General features: G+C 43.1%; 1 protein-coding gene across 1 annotated transcript in view; it reads right to left on the bottom strand.

Annotated features, from left to right (window-relative positions):
* Positions 1-21385, bottom strand: part of LOC121515892 (gamma-aminobutyric acid receptor subunit alpha-6-like) — a 193396-nt gene that overhangs the window by 106935 nt on the left and 65076 nt on the right. The window contains exons 2-3 of the mRNA XM_041796831.1: positions 6273-6340; positions 5807-6027 (exon numbers count right to left, since the gene is read on the bottom strand). Coding sequence (XP_041652765.1) covers positions 5807-6027; positions 6273-6340 — 289 coding nt within the window. The remainder of the gene's footprint in view (positions 1-5806; positions 6028-6272; positions 6341-21385) is intronic.

The raw sequence follows: 21385 nt of genomic DNA on the forward strand, positions 1-21385 counted from the left end.
CAGAGAAATGGTGTAAAGACTTGGAAAAAAAAAAGCATAATACCCCCACTTTAACTTTTCTCAAGCTAGCTTTAAACACACACAAGGGGGGATTTTTAAGAAAAATAGAAAACCTTTTAAAGTAAAGAATATATCAAAATACAATAAACAACCACAAATACAATCCATAAATCTCTCAAGAGAGTGTAATGAGTTTAAAGCGCTTCCCATTTAACTCATTGAGTGCCAGCCCTTTTATAAAATGGAAAGTGGCTTGTGCCAGTGTTTTTGGCCATTTTGAGTCATCTCTCAAGGCCCACAGAATATCTTGTACTATGACTCTGAAAACACTGAATAGCTCAAATGAAAGAACAAACTTTCAATTTCATCATGGAAAAAACGTTTGTTTGCAGCTTGTTTCATTCTTGATTTATCTGAAATTGAATAGAGGCTAATTTCACCAAAAAGACTACTTTTTTCTAGAAAGCTGAGAAAAATGCATTTTTGTGAAAGAGAATCTGTCAAGCAAAACAATTATTTGAATGTTAAAATTTTGCCTTCAATGACATAAAAGACATATGAAAATTGTATTACAAATGTGATTTTATTGTAAAATAAATACAAAGTACAACACAACAGCCTACAACTGGACGGTCTCCACGGTTCCCCCCCGATACGCCCACGTCCTCTCCTGCTTGTGTTTCCCCTGGCACTGCCTGTAAATTATAAAAGTAATATAATACAAAATATGTTATATAGATTATAAATGTAATATATAACCTTAATTTACCCCATTGCTCTAGGACGGAGAACAAGATCTGCTCTGGTCACTCGGCAGTCATTCCTTAGAGTCTGGGTTGGAAAAGTCTGTCTCTGAAGTGTCGTCACTGTATGTATCAAGCTGGCTTTTCTCTCCGACGCATGGGGGAAACCTCGCAGCATTCTTGAGCCTGTTGGCCGGCCGAGGCAGATGAATGGCCGCGCTGATAACTGTCAGTTTCAGTGAATGACTCTTCTGTGTTCAGACTACATATCCCAGAAGCCCCAAAATTACTCACAGGGAGCATAAGAATGCCCCCTTCTGCCAGGCGCCGAAAAACACTTTGACCTATATATACGTCAACGGCACTCAAGCGTTGGCTTTTGAATGACGTATAGAGGGTTTTCACGTTACGTCATCAACCCGGAAGTCGGCCATATTGGAGGTACTGTCACGACAGAACAACACAGAGCTCGCACGTATGCAGGATTATAGTTGCACAAAATGGTACATTATTGTCGCGTTTTCAGCTTTACTAATAGGTCGGATCGAGAAAAACATCTGAAATACTTTTGGCTACCAAAAATTATTGCAAATCAGTGAAAGGAGTGCAAACAATTGTCAGAAGAATGGAGGCGACTGTGGCTAGCAAAGCTCCACCAGGATTTCCAAGGCAAGAATCTAGACAACATTCGAGTTTGTTCACAGCATTTCTTGTCAGGTAGGTCATATTCTCCTTTGTACATAGCATCTTAAAATTATACTTTAGGAAAAGTAAATATCATGCTAGAATATTGCTTTGATTAAACGAAAAGTCATCCGAATAAATAGTACTTACGTAAAACTTAAGGGGCTTTGTGGGAAAGTGAGCCTCCCCCAAGAGGAAATCACTTATTCTGCAGACCCCCATCCCCATGAAAAATATAATTGTAACATCTGTGTTTTCAAACTTCTGTGTCTTATCTTTGAGCCTTTTTATTTTAACATTTATATACTTTTAAGGTTTTGGTCAGTATATGTCTTAAACCATCCATATTTCCCAGGCAATCAATTGTGTGGTTTCACTTGTAAAATTATTGCCAATCTTACTTGTTTTTTAGGCTCTACACTTAAATTAGTACGATCTGACTCTGAGTTTGCATCCATGCAGTTGATGCAGGATCATTCTCCAAAATTCTTGATACTTCTTCCACAGGGCACAGTCTGTCTCACAGTTCATTTCAAGTGCATGGGAGGAAGAGTTAGTGATAAGTACATAACTGAAAACTGTGGCTTTTTGGACAACATTTTGCCTGGTGATTTAGTTCTTGCTGACCGGGGCTTTGATATTCAGGACACTTTAGGTTGCATTATGGCTCAGGTAAAAATCCCAGCCTTTACTCGTGGGAAGTCACAGCTCACTCCAGTTGACATAGAAACCACAAGGAAGATTGCTCATGTTAGGATTCATGTGGAGCATGTTATTGGTAGTGTGCGACAGAAATATTCTATTTCGGGGGGGACAGTGCCAATTGATTTCTTGATATGCAAAGAAAGTGAAAGTGTTTGTACCATTGACAAGATTGGACTTGTCTGTTGTGCTCTTGTGAACCTTTGCCCATCAGTGGTTATTTCAATTGAGATTTCATGTTTAAGGTTACAGAACACTGTAAAAATACAGCACTTGACAGCAATGTGACGAGTTTGTCATGTTTAATCAGAAAAAATATTCAAACGTGTGCTCATGTAATTCTGAAATAAACAGTTATCAAAAGAATTGTTTCAAGAACATACTTTACATTTGTAAAAGGTACAGAGGTAAATAAAATATTATTGGCCAATAAATTAAGAAGAACAAAAATAAATACTTAAAATAAACTAAAATGAAAGTGTTTTAAATAAAAATAAATAAAGAAGTCTTACCTTTACTTTTAATCAGACGTGTCTTTACCTTTTTTGTCTGGAACTGAGGCCGTTTGCGGCAGTCTGGACAAAACCATTTCCCTTTTGGCACAACTACAACATTAACACATGAACAGTGAAACCATTGAATATGACATTTTATGTTGTCACATTAGATCATTTGAACAAACTCTCCTTGGTCACAGTAACACCATGTTTTTTCTTGCTTACTGGCATATGTGGCTTTCTCAGAACCATTTGAACTGGAAGCTACACATACAGTAGGTTGTTGGGACACACAACCCTATGTAAATGACAGCCTGGTGTAGAACTTGCCAACTAGCTCTGGCATAATTGCTCTGTCAAAAATGTGCTTGCTTTTCTGACATATTATGCCCCAGAACTCTTCATCAAATAAAATGTGCTCAATATGAAGATTTTTCTCTGTCCAAACCACAAAATAGGCAGACTCCACTTTGCATACTCCAAGCTGAGTTTGGACCTGGTAGAAATACTGGTGGTTTCTGTTTAGATTCAGTTTCCCTTCACTATCCTTTTCAAAACAAAATCCTGTAACAGCATCTAAAGTGTCACTTTTGACACAGAATGGACATTTAATCTCAAGTACACTGGCACCACAACAGTCACAAGAAACTGGACCATCTGGAGAAGCACCCAAAAATGGCACACGTGGATTTATAAAGAAACCTGTCTCAAGCACTTTCACATTTTCATGACATTTATGATGTCCATCAGTAAAAATATCATGTGCAAATTTTTCATGAGCACATCCCCAGGCAGTTGCTTTTGAGGTGAAATTGTATGCTTCCAGATAGCAGACACTTTTTATCAAGCTCTGAGCTGGTTGGTTTGGATCAGTGTGACATGCTGCTTTCATCTCTGATGCTGTAATATGACCAGCACGGAACTGAAACCACAGTTTAGAAGAAGCTTGATCCCTTGTAGCTGCCTCAACTGCATTTGCTTGCTCCTCTGATACTGAAATTTTAATATCACTCCAAACAGACAATATATCATTGTAGTCCATGTAAACAGCTTCATCATTTCTGAGGTCAGTCAAAACCAGAGGAAAGGTTTCACCAATCGGTTTGGGAACAAACTGGTCTGAATAAGGCTCAATCAGGGACAAAATAGCAGACTTTGATCCAGTTGTGCTTAGATCATTGAACAATGATGTCAGTTCATCACTTGATGGGTGTGGCGTTTTGCTTACTTTAATAGCAGAATGAGAGCTAGACCTAGCTCCATCGTTCTCTGATAATTGTGCATGGCCAGCAGAACCACAGTCAGTCTTTGCAGCTATTTTACTTTATATGTTTTTGCTGAGGTGAAATCAATCTTTCTACACTCTTCGTACTCCACCTTTGATATTGTAGTAGGTAGCATCCAATACACCTTTTCCTGTGTCACTGTCTTTGAGTCCCGTATCTTCACTATTGCTTCGATAAGAAACAACAATGCTGCAGCATGTGTGCATGTCTCCCCTAGCCCAGCCACACATGAACAGTGAGCACCACGGATCCTTCCAGACTTCTCAGTAATGATCCGTGGTTCCAGAGGCTTTTCTCTTGAGAATGGAGTACCTGCATAAAATACAACCAAGTAAATTCTTTAGATTAAATCAGTGATAGTTATACAGTTTTTGTAATCCCTAATTTAGCTAACATTAGTGCAGCCTGAACATCGCCTACCTTCGCTTTTACGACACACGTCATCAACGACCTGATAGTGCGCCTCCCTCACCCAGTCGCACACCATCTGGTTGTAAGCCTCCAAACCCTTGTAACATTTCAGATCTTCGGTTGTGTAGGGGCTTGGTGTAAAGACGAGGTAGTTAACGATGTCCAGATAGGATATGGACGGCAGAATCGCGGGCTCATCGTGTTTCCAAGAAGTTGATGCTACCTCGTATGGGTCTCTGCCGCCTATTAGCCAAAGCTTTTCATAATACCTCCATTTTTCTTGCTGACCGAGTCCTTCTCGATAGGCTTTAGCAGTTTCTGTGTGTTATTCAACAGGCTTTCGTGAAAAAGAGATCTCTCAAATCATATTTAGCCACGCACTTCTATCCCCGTCCATTCAATGTTTACATTTGTGTATCTCCAACATGGCCGCGCATCCGGGTAACTGCCCAAACCGTGACGTCAGTGCAAACACTCTATATATACGTCAATGGCACTCAGTGAGTTAATTAACACCTCCCCAGAACATAAGCGCACGCTGTGCTTAAACTCAAATGAAAAACAGGTCACAACAAAATTAAAGATTTTATCTAAATGTTTAGAATTTCATAATGAAATAAAAGTCCAAATCTAAAAAAAAAGCAACCTCGTCCTTATCTGAACACTTTGAAGTGTCTTTTAAGTCTTTTTAAATGTTAATGACTCACGTACATGCAAAGGCAAAAGTCTATAATCCACCAGTCTCCTCAGAAAAAACCCCCACCATACATTCACACAGCAAAAACCCCCCAAAGACAAAAAATTATGCCATCAACAGCTAATTACTGGTATACCTGGTAAAAAATACAAAAACAAGACAATCTCACCCAAATCCAGAAGGCATAATCCAACAGGTAAAACTCTTTCTTCTCCCTGACTCCCCAAGGGCTTCTTTGCTGTATCTCATTTAAGTGTTTATTGGCTTCATCCATCAACTTCTCTAATTCTGTATGGTCAAATTTCATTTTGAGCATTTGGCTCTCATGCTGCAAACCATGAAACATGCAAAACCCTCATTTAAATAGGCGTGTCTCCAACACGTTTGCACCTCTTTGTCATTTACTCAGTCACTCTTAGTAAATCACCCGCAAACCACGGTCCAACCCCAAATGCAGAATTCTAGATCGTACACGCAAATTGGGATCTTAGTAGATCTGGCCTTAACTCCTGGTAGCCCTACACACTAACCACCATAGGCCACTATGTCTGATTTCAGAGTTAGTCATCTTGATCATTGTGAGCAAACATTGTCCATCTTCTCCCTTTTCTAAGTTTTTAAAGACATACACAAACACCAAAGTATGAAATTGTGTTGAGAAAGGGTCCATGTCTACCAATTAACAAATGTTAAAATATCAGGTAAAAGATCAGGATTAGAACAGTTCTGTGTACATCTGGTGTTTACTTAAATGATAAATGGTGAAAGCTGCATATTCTGTAGTACCTCATAGTATACAAAATGGTGCCATTTTTCATGATGCGAAAAAGCTTGTTTGGGGCTGTCATGTTGTGAGCAACTGACTTCTTGCCATTCCTGAAGAAGGTGTCTGGTGTCCACACTTTAGACACCATTAGGTTGTTCAGCCTCAGAATTTCTACTGGCCCCTCATAAATCAAACGCCGGTCAACCCATGTCTGTCGAAAGAAAACGTCCATGGTGTATTCCTATGTCATGAAAATTAAAGCATAGAGAATTCAAGGTTGGTACACTGGTGGCTGATATGATTTGTTATTAGAAACAAGTAGAAAAACACATATGTTTTGATATCTTATTTCCAACAAAATGTAAAGGCACAACTGATTTTCAAATACAGCAAAAAGCTGCCATCTCCTTATCTATGCTAATATGAATTAAAAGAATAAATACAGCACACAGATACATGATGAATGTGTTAAGGTTAGGTACATACCATGTCAACATCTGAGACAGGCCCGAAACTAGTCACATAAATGTCAGTCTTCACCTCTGTCACAGGACCTGTTAAGTTGATAAAACAGACATTTACTTTAATATAATGATCGCTTCCAGTTTTATATTCCAACATATGTCAAAGAACAACCACAGTTTTTTTCCACACGTAATCCGTGTCATAGGCCAAGCCCAGGGCTTCCTCCAGGGGATATGATTTGAATGAAAGATTCTTATAGTGGGATCCTGCTATCATTAAGTCCTCTTATCCCAGAGGAGCCACATGTAAGCCTCAGCCTCTTAAAGTTATTAATATTATAATTTACAAACATTTATCACTCACTTTTTCCATGAGCTAACGTTAGTTCGTAAATGCTTGTTGTCGACCTGCACTCACGGACAGACATACAAACTATCTCTCCTCTCTGTCACACATACACAGACACACACACACACACACACACAACTGCTCCTGTCATCCTGTGACTTTGAAGCTCGAGCTTCTCTTTCCTCTCTCCATGAGGCAAATGTCATGGATTAGATGAACGCCTGACAGTCAGTTGCTATTGTTTTTGTCCAGTCTTGTATTATAACAGAGGGGGAACTAAAGTTCCGCCGGAGTTTTTACGACAACAAGCTATTTTTAGATCGCTAGCGTCTCATCTCAATCATGAGACACATTTTTAACATCTGATAAAAAAGATTATAATTCTGAAGCCATGGCAACTTTTATTTTGGTGTGGAGGTGCGCCACGATCAATTACATGTAGTGGAAACCCTGTAGCCTATCATTAGAAAGACATGTAATGTCTCTGCATAATCAAAATGAAAAGAAAGGACACCAAACTCGTAAAATCATATCCCTGATGGGTCTTTATTAGGGGTGGGACAAAAAATCAATACACTGAAATATCGCGATACTTCCTGGCGTGATTCTGTATCGATATTTTAAAATGCAGTATCGATATTGAATTAATTAGCTAATTATTCACTTTGTTGGTGCAGTAGTTTGTGGTGTACACATGTGACATGACATGTCTCACTTCTCTCATATACAAAAATCAAAATTAAATTTAAACTAAAATAAAACCACATGAGGTTACGTCATTACTGCGTGAGTGTCACAGAATTAGCCCAGTATTATGTTTAAGTTTGCTGATTGTGAAATTATTAGAACTCTAAACTAAACTGGTGTGAATATCATACAAATTATATTTGATCATAGTCTGCGTGTATAAAGCTACAGCTGCAGGAATTAGGTATGGCCAAAATATTGCAAAACACAAGATTTTAAGAAGTCCACATATTTTTAAAGATAAAGCTCGTCATCACATAAAAATGTGCCTTATAATACAAAAGTGGATTTAAAAAAAGACCATGAAGTTTAGTAGGGTTAAAATACACAAACTACCACCTAAAATAGAGCAGAATTCTGTAAAAAGAAATGTTTAGGGCTTAAAATATTATTTTTTAGCTGAACAGATTTATATTTTTGTCATCATTCTGTGTCCCACATGATACGTTTTTGGCATTATTTAATTGATGATCCTGCTGCTTTGGCATCAAAGAGTGAAGGATTATAGGCTATGGTCTGTAAAATTGTAGAAAGGAATGCCGTGTTGCTCATAATAAATGGATTTCATTAACCTGCAATGTTTCTTATAAGTGGACTAGTTATAACCAGTTAGTCTGATGTATACTTGATATGACTGATATTTTTACCTGTGCAATGAAGCGGTTGTCAAAGTGAGGTGGCAGATTTATGACATTTGCATTCTTGTTTCCCTTACGCTTACATTTTTTGTATTTCATTATGTGGTGTGTAGACATCTGAATGCATATTGTATGCGATGGGACGAGTGCTTGAAGAATAGGCGAAAATAAGTTTTCCAACCGTGCATTTATTGAACAACTGCACAAAATTATCCCTGTCGGCCGTGACCACGCCAAAACAAAGAATGCTAACCGCTAGCTCCCGTGCTCTCGTTTTTTTGCTCAGTCCTTTTTTTTTCTACTTCCCCACAGTCCAGCTCGGCCTCAGTTGCCACTCCCCCTCAGGCCAGCCCCCCCCAGCCCTTTCCTACCAGTAACAGTCCTGGCTGCACAAAATAATAAACAGCATTAGAAACAGGACAGAAAAGGAGAATTCACAGAACTTGCATGTTTCTAAATAAATTACGACACAAACATTATAACAGGTCGCTACACTGCCCCCCCCCTACAAAGTCCCTCGCTCCGAGGGACCACACAAAAAGTCCTTGAGGTGACCTGGGGCCCGCCTCTGTCTTTGAGGACGCCCAGGAGGTGATGCAGGCCTCTGAGCCTGCTGCATGGGTTTCCTTTGCTGGCCAACAGGGGCTGAGGTAGGCAAAAGGGGAGAGTGTGGGGAGCTACTAAGGGGAACAGTCAGAGAATCTGTGGGGACCGGTGGAGAAGGGTTGAGCCTCCTGCTCTAGGATGCCTCGGAATCAGGCCTCCTTGGCCTGCGTTGGCTGTCAGCGGTGTTGTCCTGGCCGGAGGGTACCAAAGACCTCGGATGTTGGAGGGGGAAGGCATCCCCTTTATAGGGGGCCAGTCTGTCTCTGTGTAATGCCACCCGTCGTCCCTTGGGCGGCAACCAGACCCAGTACACTACCTCACCAACCCTCCCTTCGACCTCACAAGGCCCCACCTAATGACAGTCCAACTTAGGGCACCGGCCTCTCTTTCTTTTGGGACTACACACCCACACCACATCCCTAGGATTGAAGGCTTTTCCTCGGGCTCTCACATCGTAATTCCTTTTCTGTCTTATGCCCGCTCTTTGCAACTGCTCTCGGGCGAAAGCATGAGCAGAATCCATCCTGTCTTGGAGCCTCCTGGCATATTCTGGTCCCGGTGGAGCGATTGGTGCGTCTGGTGGCCTGCCAAAAGACATCTCCGCCAGTGTCCTCAACTCTCGCCCTAACATAAGTAAAGCAGGGGTGCAGGAGGTAGAGTCCTGCACAGCAGACCTGTAGGCCATGAGGACGAGTGGAAGGTGCATGTCCCAGTCACGTTGGTGGTCTGCAGTGAGGATAGCTAGCTGTTTTGCTAAGGTTCTGTTAAACCGTTCCAAAAGTCCATCGCTCTGAGGATGCAAAGGTGTAGTGCGGGTCTTGTGCATGCCAAGACGCTCACACATGGCACTGAACACTCTTGATTCAAAATTCCTTCCTTGGTCACTATGGATGGTTTCAGCGGCTCCAAACCTGGCAAACATTCCCTCCACCAAAGTGTCTGCTACAGTCTCTGCCTCTTGATCTGGAATAGCATACGCCTCAGGCCATTTCGTAAAATAGTACATAGCAGCCAGAACATCGCGGTTTCCCCTGTCTGAGCAGGGGAAAGGCCCCTAAACATCTACCGCAACTCTTTCCATCGGGGCTCCCACTGCCTGTTGCTGAAGTGGAGCATGAGACTGGTCTGGGGGGCCCTTGTATGCTGCACAGAGGTCGCAGCAACGACAAAAGTCCTCTACATCCCTTCTGAGCCTCCCCCAATAGAACCCTTGACGAAGCCGTCGAAGGGTTTTGGAGACTCCAAAATGTCCTGCCCCAGTGACACCATGAGAAATCTTTAGCACAGCCTCCTTCAGCGCCCGGGGGACCACAACTTGCCATCTCTCTTCTCCAGTGGCTGGCTCCTTCCAGGCTCTCTGAAGAACTCCATCTTTCACTCGTAGGCTCTCAAACATCGCATACAGTCCCTTTGTGGCAGGCGAGCACCCTGCCACTTCGACCCACTGCGGCTTCTGTCCTGCCTCCATCCACTGTAGCACTTGTTTCAAGTCAGAATCTTGTTCCTGCTGTGCCCTCCATTCAGCTGGACCAACAACCTGCATTTCTCTGCATATTGGCCCACCCCCCTAATGCATGGGGCATTCCTCCTCTTCACAGAGCTGTCGCTCCCGAGCCTCCCTCTTCTCACAGTACCGGCAGCCTGCCGGAGCGCAGGGACGGCGAGACATGGCATCGGCGTTGCCATGTCGAGCCCCTGCCCGGTGCTCCACTGTGAAGACGTATGGCGCCAGTCCCTCCAACCAGCGTGCGATCTGTCCTTCCGGTTCTCTAAAGGACTTTAACCACTGGAGCGCTGAGTGGTCAGTCCGCACAGTGAAGGGCAGGCCACACAGGTAGTATTTGAAATGGCCTATTGCCACCACGACAGCGAGCAGCTCTCTCCGAGTGACACAATAGCGCCGTTCTGCCTTGTTAAAGGTTTTGCTGAAATAGGCCACAACTCTCTCGCCATCCGGCCCCAACTGGCTTAACACTGCCCACATGCCGACGTTGCTGGCATCTGTATCCAGGATAAATGGCAGATTGGGGTCTGGGGGGCTGAGCATAGGAGACTCTGTCAGCGCCATTTTGAGTGAGCTAAAGACCTGCTCACACTCGGGTGTCCAGATAAAATCACTGTCCTTCTGTTGCAGGCGGAACAGGGGCGCAGCGATACAAGAGAAGCCTCGTACAAACCGCCTGTAAAAGGATGCCAATCCCAAGAAGCTCTTCAGGTCGCGCAGGTTGGTGGGGGTTGGCCAGTCTCTCACTGCTCGTACCTTTTCCTCCACAGTGCTGACGCCTTGCTGCCCCACTCTATGCCCCAGGAACTCCAGTTCTCTCCTCATAAATTGACACTTGTCAGGATGAAGCTTCAGACCTGCTGCTGCTATTTTCTGCAGCACCTGCTGGAGGGCTCTCAGAGCAGACTGAAAGGAGCTCCCATGAGCCAAAATGTCGTCCAAGTAGACCAGACACTCCTGCCGTGGGACTCCAGCCAGAACTCTCTCCTTAAGTCTCTCGAATGTGGCTGGAGCATTGCACAGGCCAAAACAGAGCACACGGAACTGCCATAGTCCTCTTCCTGTGCATAAGCAGTCTTTGGTCTGGCCTCCGGGCTGAGAGGCACTTGCCAATATCCACTGCGTAGGTCTAACAAGGAAAACCAAGATGAGCCAGACACAAAGTCAAGCATATCAATGTGGGGCAGTGGATAAGAGTCCTTCTTGGTCACGCTGTTTAATGGTCTGTAATCCACACAGAACTTCATCTTTGTGCTCTTCTTCTTATTAACCATTACAACCCCTGAAGCCCAAGGGCTGTTTAATGGCTCAATGATGCCAGCTTTGAGCATTTCGTCAATTGCACTGTCAGCAGCTGCTTGGTGGGCCATGGGAAGACGGCGAGGGCAAGTCTTAATGGGCCGTGCATCCCCAGTATCTATCTCGTGCTGTACTAGGTGAGTCAGGCCCACCTCCTCTTCTGTCAGGGCAAAAATGTCTTTAAACTCCCACAACAGCTGCCACAGCTCCTCCTGCTGCCAGGGTTCCAAGTCATCACAATTTCGTTTCCATATTTCTCTAACAGCTGGCAGTCTATCCATCCCATCCCCTACGGCCAGCTGGATAACTGAAGGGGGCTCCAAGCCATTAGAGGGGAAGACTGTCTGAGAAGAGGGTTTTCCATCCATTGAGGTGTGGCCTGTGACAGATAAAGGTGTAGGCGGGTGAACTAGGCAGGAGTCTGAGCTCGGACATTGTGTCTCTACAGCTCTTGAAGTTAATGGGGAAGGTCTTGTGGCTTGTGAGGGGTGCACCATTTCAACTGTGGGACCTCCTGGGAAGGTCAGTGTGTTTCCTCCCAGGTCCAAGATGCAGTGAGCAAACCGCAGGAAGTCCAGCCCTAATATACATGGGTCCTGTACCTCTGCTACCCACACATCAAAGTTCACTGACAGGCCTACCACTACTATAACCTTCTCCCCCCTCCCTAGCATAGGGGCTAGCTCCCCAGTCACTGTGCGCAACCGCACTGCAGTGGGCTTCAGCTGCGTCCCCCCTGGCATGACATCAGGCCTAATCAGAGCTGTGCACAGGGTCCCAGCCAGGGTGATGGGGACATGGCAAAAATCCCCTTTATGGATCCAGCCCACCACCCTAGCAGACTCGGTAGTATCCCCTGCCTCCGGGGAAAGTGGAGCCTCACTGCTGTGTCTGTGCTGCTGAGGTCTGGTCGCTGAAAGAGGGGCAGGGTGAGACACTGTGGCAGGGGTCTGTATTGCCCCATCTATACAGACCCCTGGGCGTTTCCCTGGTCACCAGTGAGCTTGGGACACTTCCTGCGAATATGGCCCGCCTGACCACACTCCCAGCAGACAACAGGAGCCTGACGTGGACGTGCACCCCCACGTGATGTCTGCAGAGACACAGCACGAATCAGTTCAGTTAATTCAGCCACCCATGCTGGCTTTTCTTGTTCTAGGCTGGTATCCACAGCAGATCTCACAACTGGGTTGATGCTGTCGTGGTCGCCCTCTACAATCCCAGCCCCCACCATCTCTCTTTCCGAAGCCAGCTCCAGCGCCTCCTGCAGGGTCTGGGGATGTGCCAGCTGTGTCTGGATACGCAGCTCCTTAGGCGTTATGGCCTGGATGAACTGATCCCTAGCAGCTCATTTTGCACGTCAGACGACATGTGGGAATAGGCTCTCCTAGTCAATGTCTCAATGTCATTAGCCAACAGGCATAGCGGTTCTCCAGGCTGCGGCGTCTGCTACAGAGTTCTGAACGCAAGACTGATTACAGTGTCCAAAACGCCTTTGAAGAGCACCCACTAAAGCCTCATAATCATCCCTCTCACGTGGACTTAGCAGTAGCAGGCATGACAGTGCTGGGCCAACTGCAGTGCTTTATTATCCTCTGACCAGCCCGATGCCTGAGCTAAGAGTTCAAATTGAGCATGAAAGGCCTCCCAGTCTGCCTTACCGGAATACTTGGGAGTTTTCACATGGAGCAGGTGACCAGGGGTGCCGCCACGTTTGTTTACAGTCAGTCGTGCGTCGTCCTCGCCTGACATAACTACGCCGAAACTGACGTCAGTCTGTCGCTCATCCAGCCGTGAGCCGAGTCCCACGTCGGCTGCTAGCCGCTTAGCTGTCTCCCTCAGGCGAGCCTTGTGCGCTGATGCACAGTCAAACTCCGCCGCGAGCCCCGCGGCATAAGCATAATCATCCTCCCGCTTGACTTTCGGGCGAGCCCCGGCCTCCACCCGCCGCGACGCCATGCCTCTTACTGATTGCTGTAGCAGAGCCAGCCGCACAGGAGCTAACTGTGGCTAACGGAGCTTAGCAACAAGCAGTCCCGGATTCTTCACTTCTGACACCAGATGTAGCGTCCCGATGGGACGAGTGCTTGAAGAATAGGCGAAAATAAGTTTTCCAACCATGCATTTATTGAACAACTGCACAAAATGATCACTGTCGCTCTCGTTTTTTCGCTCAGTCCTTTTTTTTCCTACTTCCCCACAGTCCAGCTCGGCCTCAGTCGCCACTCCCCCTCAGGCCAGCTCCCCCCAGCCCTTTCCTACCAGTAACAGTCCTGGCTGCACAAAACAATAAACAGCATTAGAAACAGAACAGAAAAGGAGAATTCACAGAACTTGCATGTTTCTAAATAAATTACGACACAAACATTATAACAGGTCGCTACAATATCTTTGGAGGAGTTGTTGCACGCGACAAAACCCTTACTGTGCATACACACCAAGCGTGAACGATCGCTTAATTCACGCGAATTCCCATGAAAATATAGGGAGTTTACTCGCTTGATATTTTTCAATTCAAGCAAATGACAAGAGCAAATGAACTCGCCCCATTCGTGCGAACTCTGTGCCAGAAGATGCAAGGAGGGAGGGGCTTTCTTCTCCACATCCAGCATCACTCAGTTGTCAACAAATATGGCTGAGCTGGACCACACGCAGAATATTGCTGCTTTACCTGCTGAGGAAAGTCCATAACTGACGGACACATCGTCATGTCTGGGTGCATCGGATCCCCAAGAGACCCACATAGCTCGGAAAGTCCACCACCCTCTTCTCCAGAAGCTTCATCTGGATGACGGCAGCCTCTGGTGCTATTGTCGGCTAGCCCGGTTAGCCCCCGTTAGCTTGAATCGGTACTGGGACATCACTCCAGGATACTAACTACAGAAACTATCCCAGCTGAAGATCAGCTGTCCATCTGTCTCCAGTGAGTGATTATGCATGTTTTGTTCATTAGTTCATGTTTTTAGTGGAAAATGTTTTACAAAGTATGACACATGAAAGGGGGAGTCATAGCTGCAGAGTAGGCTGTCTGTATAGCCGTGTTTCCATCAGGGGATCCGGTTTGATTTAGTTCGGTTTGGTATGCTAAACCCCAAAATAGTTTGCGTTTCCACTGACACCCGTGCTCTCACTTGGGTGGACAGGGCTGTACAAGCATGCATGTAAAGTCAGTTGTTCCAGCTGCAGAGTTATAGAAAGGATGAGTGACAGAAGTCAGTCGGGAATAAGCATTAAACAGCTTTATTTCAGCTGAAAGTGCTTTTTAAAAAAATAACTACATGTTAATGATGTTAACCACTGCCAGTAAAGATCCTCAGCTGATGGAATACGTGTACAGAGATGGTTTGAGTCGTAACACTACATTAATATGTGAATATATCTGGTCTAGAACAGTTTATATGACAAAATATGAAAGTTTAGAGCTGTACCGTGAGAATTTGTTGCATTGAAAATAAAGTAAAAGTTCATCTGGTGTTAAAATCAAGCTAGATTAAGTCAGAAGTCTGGGGTGCGCTGATCTCGTTTTAAAATAGTCTGCAGCCTAAAGTTTTACAAGCCCGTTCAGCAACCACAGAGCAATGTTTTCATAGGTTATCTAACATAAGAAGTAGATTAATAACTAGTTACAGAAGCGAATGAACTGTTCTAAGGCTTCTTATTCACAAAACGTAAGCATTAATTTAGTTTTTTATCCATCACAGATGGATCAGGCTGATGTGAGCCTTTGGGCTCTGCTTTTTGTGCTTAAATCATCCAGATAAATGTCAGGAAACTTGATTTGTGGCCAGATACCAATATCAATAGACTAAGAAGCAGTTAGGATCTCCGTTGAGTCCAAATATTTTCCATTTAGGCAGATAATAGTCCATTTTTCTCCTGTTTGCGCCCGCTTCTCACAGCACAGACTTCCGTGTTTGAAGCCTGGAGTCAAGCAGCTGAGTCACGCGCTGACATGACATCAGTGCAGCCCCTATTATTGTGTGTGTAGCTCCACCTTTTTGGTACAATAAGTTAAGATTGGCACCCCTATGGAAGGGTGCCGAAAAGTGGGATGGTACAGGTTGGTTTTTTGGGACCCTTTCTCTATGGAAACACCAAAAAATGCATGCCATACCGCACCGAACTGAGCCGGACCGCTTGGTGGAAACGAGCTAAAAGTGTCTGAAACTCCACTGAAAGGTCACTGATTATGTCTATTGTATGAGGACATATTGAGGTTACAGAACTTTTCTTTGATCCGTATCTCATCACAGCTCGTCACTATATATATATATATGTGTATGTATACAGACACGTGTGCTGTTGTATGTATGTTTAAAGCACATAAACGCCCTATTGCAGTGATTTGTAAATTAAAATCACATGTCAAGGGTCGACAAGCTACCTTCATACACCTTTCTTTGTTTCATTCACCTTGTAAAGTTAATTTGTATGACATAAAACTTAGAAAATCTCTTGAGCTGCTTTCTGCTATTGTCTGGTCATTCAAGTGGATATGACCATATGTAGTTTCATTAACCACATTAAAGTAAACAGAGGCAGGAAATTATCTCACCCAGATGAATGGAAAAATAAAAGTGACTTGTTGATTTCACACACCACTATTAACAATTTACAGCAGAAGACACGAGGACACTCATGTGCAGTCATGTACACATGTAATATTGTAATGATTAGTTTTTCTCTGCTACTCAGATACATACATATGTTTTTTTATGTTATAGATATCCTGCCACTGATGACTCCTTCAGGACCATTGCTAGCAGCTTCTGGCTCAGTGTTTCCTCCATTTGCAAGATCATCCTGGATATAATCACTGCGATCTGAAAACCTCATGGCATACTTCTCAGCAGGAGCAGTCCCATGACAACCCACCATGTAGTGCAAAAAGCATCACATTACCACAGCTCTTCAAAGAGACAGCCTCAGCAACAAACTTCCTGTACTTTTATATTTCATATAAACACCATAATAAAATTGTTTTAGTGCTTTGATACCTGTCTTATTGTTATTATTATGAAATTATGAATGCTAATAGAACTATTCAGTAACTAGATTTATTTCTTGTTTGAAAGATACATTTCTCTAGGCACCACACATAGGAAGTTATAATAATTGGTAGCCTATTCTTACCAGAGTAATGTCCATAGATCCAGAAATAGCTCATCTATAAAGGTCTTGATACCAATAACATACTTTATCTACTGGGGGAAAAGGAGGTAGATCCTGGGCTTTGGAATGAGTAAGTATTAACTTAGTGACAGGTAGCTCTTTACTTCAGATAAAAATATTTTAATCTAGGTTTAACAAGACAGCAACATGTATCAGGACAGCTGAATCTGTGAATGATTTTGTGACTGAAATGTAGTACTTGTTCTTTTAATTACCTTGGCAAGAGGGTAAATATATACAATACAGCAATTTAAGATGGCTTCCAATTAAGAATTTTTTGACTGAAAGTTATCCCAGATTTACTAGCCAACCAAACATGAGCTATAATTAGACTTAAAATGATTATGTAGTGCTGACACTGACATGAGTGGTAATATTAATCAAATATCTACTCCATGATAATAAGAGAAGCATGAGATTGTTACCCTAAAAAGTCCAACTATGATTGTTATTAAAAGACAGTTTAATTTATAAAAAAGGACAAACATTTAACACAACATTTAAACAAACTTAAATTAATTTGCAACAGAAACACAAAGGAGCTTGCTCGGAGGAGTGAAATGGAAGAGAGAGGGATCAGAGGGAGAGGAGAAAGAAGATTAAAGTCTGGCTCAGCCCCTGCAGAGATATTTACCTCAGTTTGTAGAAACCAAAACTATTCTGTAGGTTCCAATTGTTATAGATTAAGCAGAACAGTGCTATATTTATACATCAGTCTATGAATTTGAAGACAAATTTGTTCATCTGAAGCTGCAATCTCTGCAGGGAAGGAAGCAGACTTTTCATCCTCTCCACCTCCTGCTGCAGGTGGACAGGTCCTCAGGGCCTCCAGCAACATCCTCTCCACCTCCGTCAGCTGCTGTCTGGAGTCACTCAGGGGTCTCCTCTTTGGGGTCTCTGTAATGGAAACAACATATTTAGTGATACTATTGTATTTTATCGATAGAATTCTACTAAGGAAATACACAGAAAAGGATCAGGTTGTGACATGAGAGGCAGCACTAGCTCTACCAAAGATAAAAATACATGCATGAATTACATTATAAAATATTTAGTCTAAAGAAAGCTGTGATAGATTACTTCCCTCCTTCTTTATAGTGCTCAGAATGATCAGTTTAATAACAAATCCATCATTTGTTGATTGATGTAGCTCTATTCATTTACATACCTGTGGGAACAGCAGCTGCAGTGGATGGACCAGGCGTTGGAGGAGCAGAAGCAGCAGCAGGTAGTAGTATTTCAGAGAGGAGTACATGATGATCTGATAAAATACAAAAGTGGTCATATTAACACAGTACACAGGTTCAGCTATGGCACTATTTATATTCTTGTTTGTCTACATAAAAACAACTTTCCATTAGTAGCCTATGAAGACATTTCTCCCTAAATATTTCCTATGCTGTGTGTGCTGTCAACAAACTTTATACCTCATCTACTGGCCCTGATGCTGCTGAGCCCTGATCTTCCTGGAAGTCCTCTGCAGCCCGACTGTCCTCGACCCCCCTCTCATGTCCCCCTTTGGTGATGAAGGGGTCAGATGGCCCTGCCCCCGACCCACTCCTCCACTCTGTCTCCTTTCTCCTCTCCTGCAAATACATGTCCCTCTGTTTCTTCCATTTACTTCGGCAAAACTCATCTGAACAAAAACACACAACTGTCCAGTAGTGAGGGGAAAATTAGCATGCCTGATGGTGTTATGCTAACTCGGGCTGTGCTAACTATGGTGCTAACTTGGTAATAGATGGCAGAAAACGAGTGATAGATGTTTGTACAACTTACCAGGCAACATGACCTCCTCACTCACTTTCCTCCAAGTGAGCTCCTTTTATTCCTGTGCCAGTGGAACAGGCACGTTGTGTGGTAGAGCTTGGGGCACACAGAGAAACAGACAACCACGGTCTCTGCTCCATTTTCGGGTTGAATGAGCCGCTTTGTCCCAGGCCAGCCCTCACTCGGAAACATCAGGTGACATCGCCGGAGGATCTCCGTGCTGATTGGCCATTGCGGCGCAAAAATTTGTCGGAGTTCAGATTTTTGAACTCGCGCGTAGACGCGATGAAGCAAACAGGCCGCACAACATCGCCTCATTAGCACGTATCATGCGTCACGAGCCGCCCAAGGCGAACAGGCGTCAGCTCGCGTCTTTACATTGACTTTACATGTGATTCATATACGGCGCAAAAAATTTACTCGCACTTGGTGTGAATGCCCGGTTACAGGATTACCTGGCAAATGCAATGCATCACTGGCCATTGGAATGCATGGAAGACAGAGACCTGCTAGCTCATGACACCCTTATGTTTCAGGCGGTCCACAGAGTCTTCAGGGATGTGAGAGGTCTGTGCCAACTATTAATTAGATACTACATTTTTTTCTTTTTATTCTTATGAATGATAGCCAATAAAAAGTGCTAAACTTTCTTTTACTAAACAGCACAAAAATATCTGAACTTAATTTTAAGGTTTTCAAGAGTAATTGCATCAACTGTAATTAACTGAGATCCACAATTAATGCATAAATGTTCTGTCAATCACAATTAAGTGCATGCTTTATTGTTGCTGTCAGCACACTTTGGTTAAATACTGCAGCATTTCCCTGTGGCCACAGTGATGTAAAATAAGTCCACTGCTGCACCTTAAAGTCTCATTTCAATTTGGATGCTCGGAAAGCTAAGTGGACTAGTAAAAGGTCATCTGTGCCTTGTGATAGGAAAAAATTACCTTTTTTACCATTATCTTATTTCCTTTCAATCCATAACGAGTTGCTTTGTCTGTGGTAAAGTCATGTTGAAATCTTCCATCTAGTAAAGTAAGCCTGTATCCAAACAGGAAGTTAGTTGCTCTTAGTTTAAGATGGCAAAAAAAGCTCTGAAAGACACACTAAAATAGAATACTCTATGCACCACAAAATGTAAGTGCCGCACTCCCCCCCCCCCCTTTTTTTTTTTCACAAAGGAAAAACTGAAATTTATAGGGCAGAGGATTACATATTTATTGGAGGGAGTTTGAACACCAAGTTTTTGAAATCTGATGTAACGTCTGATGCTCACTTGCTGTTTGTACAGCAAACAAGTAGCAGATTTAATAATGGTAATCTATTCTGTCTGTAAAGTAATACCTAAAAGGTTGTTATTGCATTGATACTTAACAGATTTTCACTATAAAGATATATTAAATGAAATAGAAAGCATTTGAATAAAAAAAAATAAAAAAATATTTTTTACCAACTAAAATTACTTTAACTAAAATTAAATTATTTATTACCAACAAAATTAAATTAAGAAAACAATTGAATTAAAACAACTAAAATTTGATTTATTCAAAACTTACTTATGTCATTACAATAAATTTTTACCAGCAACTAGTTTGTGCAAGGAAAAACTTGCTCCTGGCATCATTCACTCTCTCCTAGAATGGAAAAGAATGAAAAAAGTAAATAAAATCCAGCATGACCCTGCCTGGGCCTGTGCATGTTCCATCTAGCCCAGCACAGCATGTCCCATTAACATTATTTATTGGCCTGAGTCTGATTTAAACAAGACATGTTGCTTTTTTTTAAATTAATTTTGCTATTTATAGTAAGTTTTTAAACTACAATCCAGAGTTGTTTGCACCACAGATATCTGTTTAGATGAGATTTTAATTGGTGCAACACAGAAGCATTCATTATATACAGTCATGGACGAAAATGTTGGCACCCCTGGAATTTTTCCAGAAAATCATTTCTCCCAGAAACTGTTGCAATCAACAAATGTTTTGGTATACATGTGTTTATTGCCTTTATGTGCATTTGAACAACACAAAAAATCTGAAGGAAAAAGACAACATTGACATAATTTTACACAAAACCCAAAAAATGGGCTGGACAAAATTGTTGGCACCCTCAACTTAATATTTGGTTGCACGCCCTTGGGGAATAAAAACTGAAACCAATTGCTTCCTATAACCATCGACAAGCTTCTTACACCTCTCAACTGGAATTTTTGACCACTCTTCTTTTGCAAACTGCTACAGGTCTCTCAGATTTGAAGGGTTCCTTCTTGCAACAGCAGTTTTGAGATCTCTCCATAGGTGTTCAATGGGATTTAGATCCAGACTCATTGCTGGCCACTTCAGAACTCTCCAGCACTTTGTCTCCAACCATTTCTTGGTGCTTTTTGAAGTATGTTTGGGGTCATTGTCCTGCTGGAACACCCATGACCTCTGACGCAGACCCAACTTTCTGACACTAGGCCCTACATTGCAGCCCAAAATTTTTTGATAGTCTCCAGATTTCATGATTCCTTGCAGACAGTCAAGGCACCCAGTGCCAGAGGCAGCAAAACAACCCCAAAACATCCTTGAACCGCCACCATGTTTGACTGTAGGTACTGTGTTCTTTTCTTTGTCTTTGGGACTTCCGGTTGAGTGGATGCTGGCGCGGCTTGCTGCAGCTACTCACTGGTAACTTTTTAACCTTTTAATTGCCTCACTCTTTAATGGTTTATATGGACAAAGTAATTGCATTCAAGCGAGGGTTTCCCACTCAGTAGCCCTCAGGCTTGAGCTGTCTCTCCTGCGTGTTTGTGTGCGACTGGATTACCTGTTTGACATGCCAACCAGCCTCGCACCCCGTCCTGGCTTTTACTGCACACAATATGTGAGCCAGTAAGTATTATATCTGGTCTGCATTAGCCTGGACTCTCCTGTCGCTCTTCCATCAACCCGTGACTGGTATACTCCAGTACACGGCTGCTGAGCTCCTCCGACTCCGCTGTCACCTGATACATTCTGAGATACATTCATCAAGGGTCCCACCGGTCCTTCCATCTCGACAGCTCC

The sequence above is a fragment of the Cheilinus undulatus genome, linkage group 10 (genome assembly GCF_018320785.1).
Source record: "Cheilinus undulatus linkage group 10, ASM1832078v1, whole genome shotgun sequence".
NCBI classification, from domain to species: domain Eukaryota; kingdom Metazoa; phylum Chordata; class Actinopteri; order Labriformes; family Labridae; genus Cheilinus; species Cheilinus undulatus.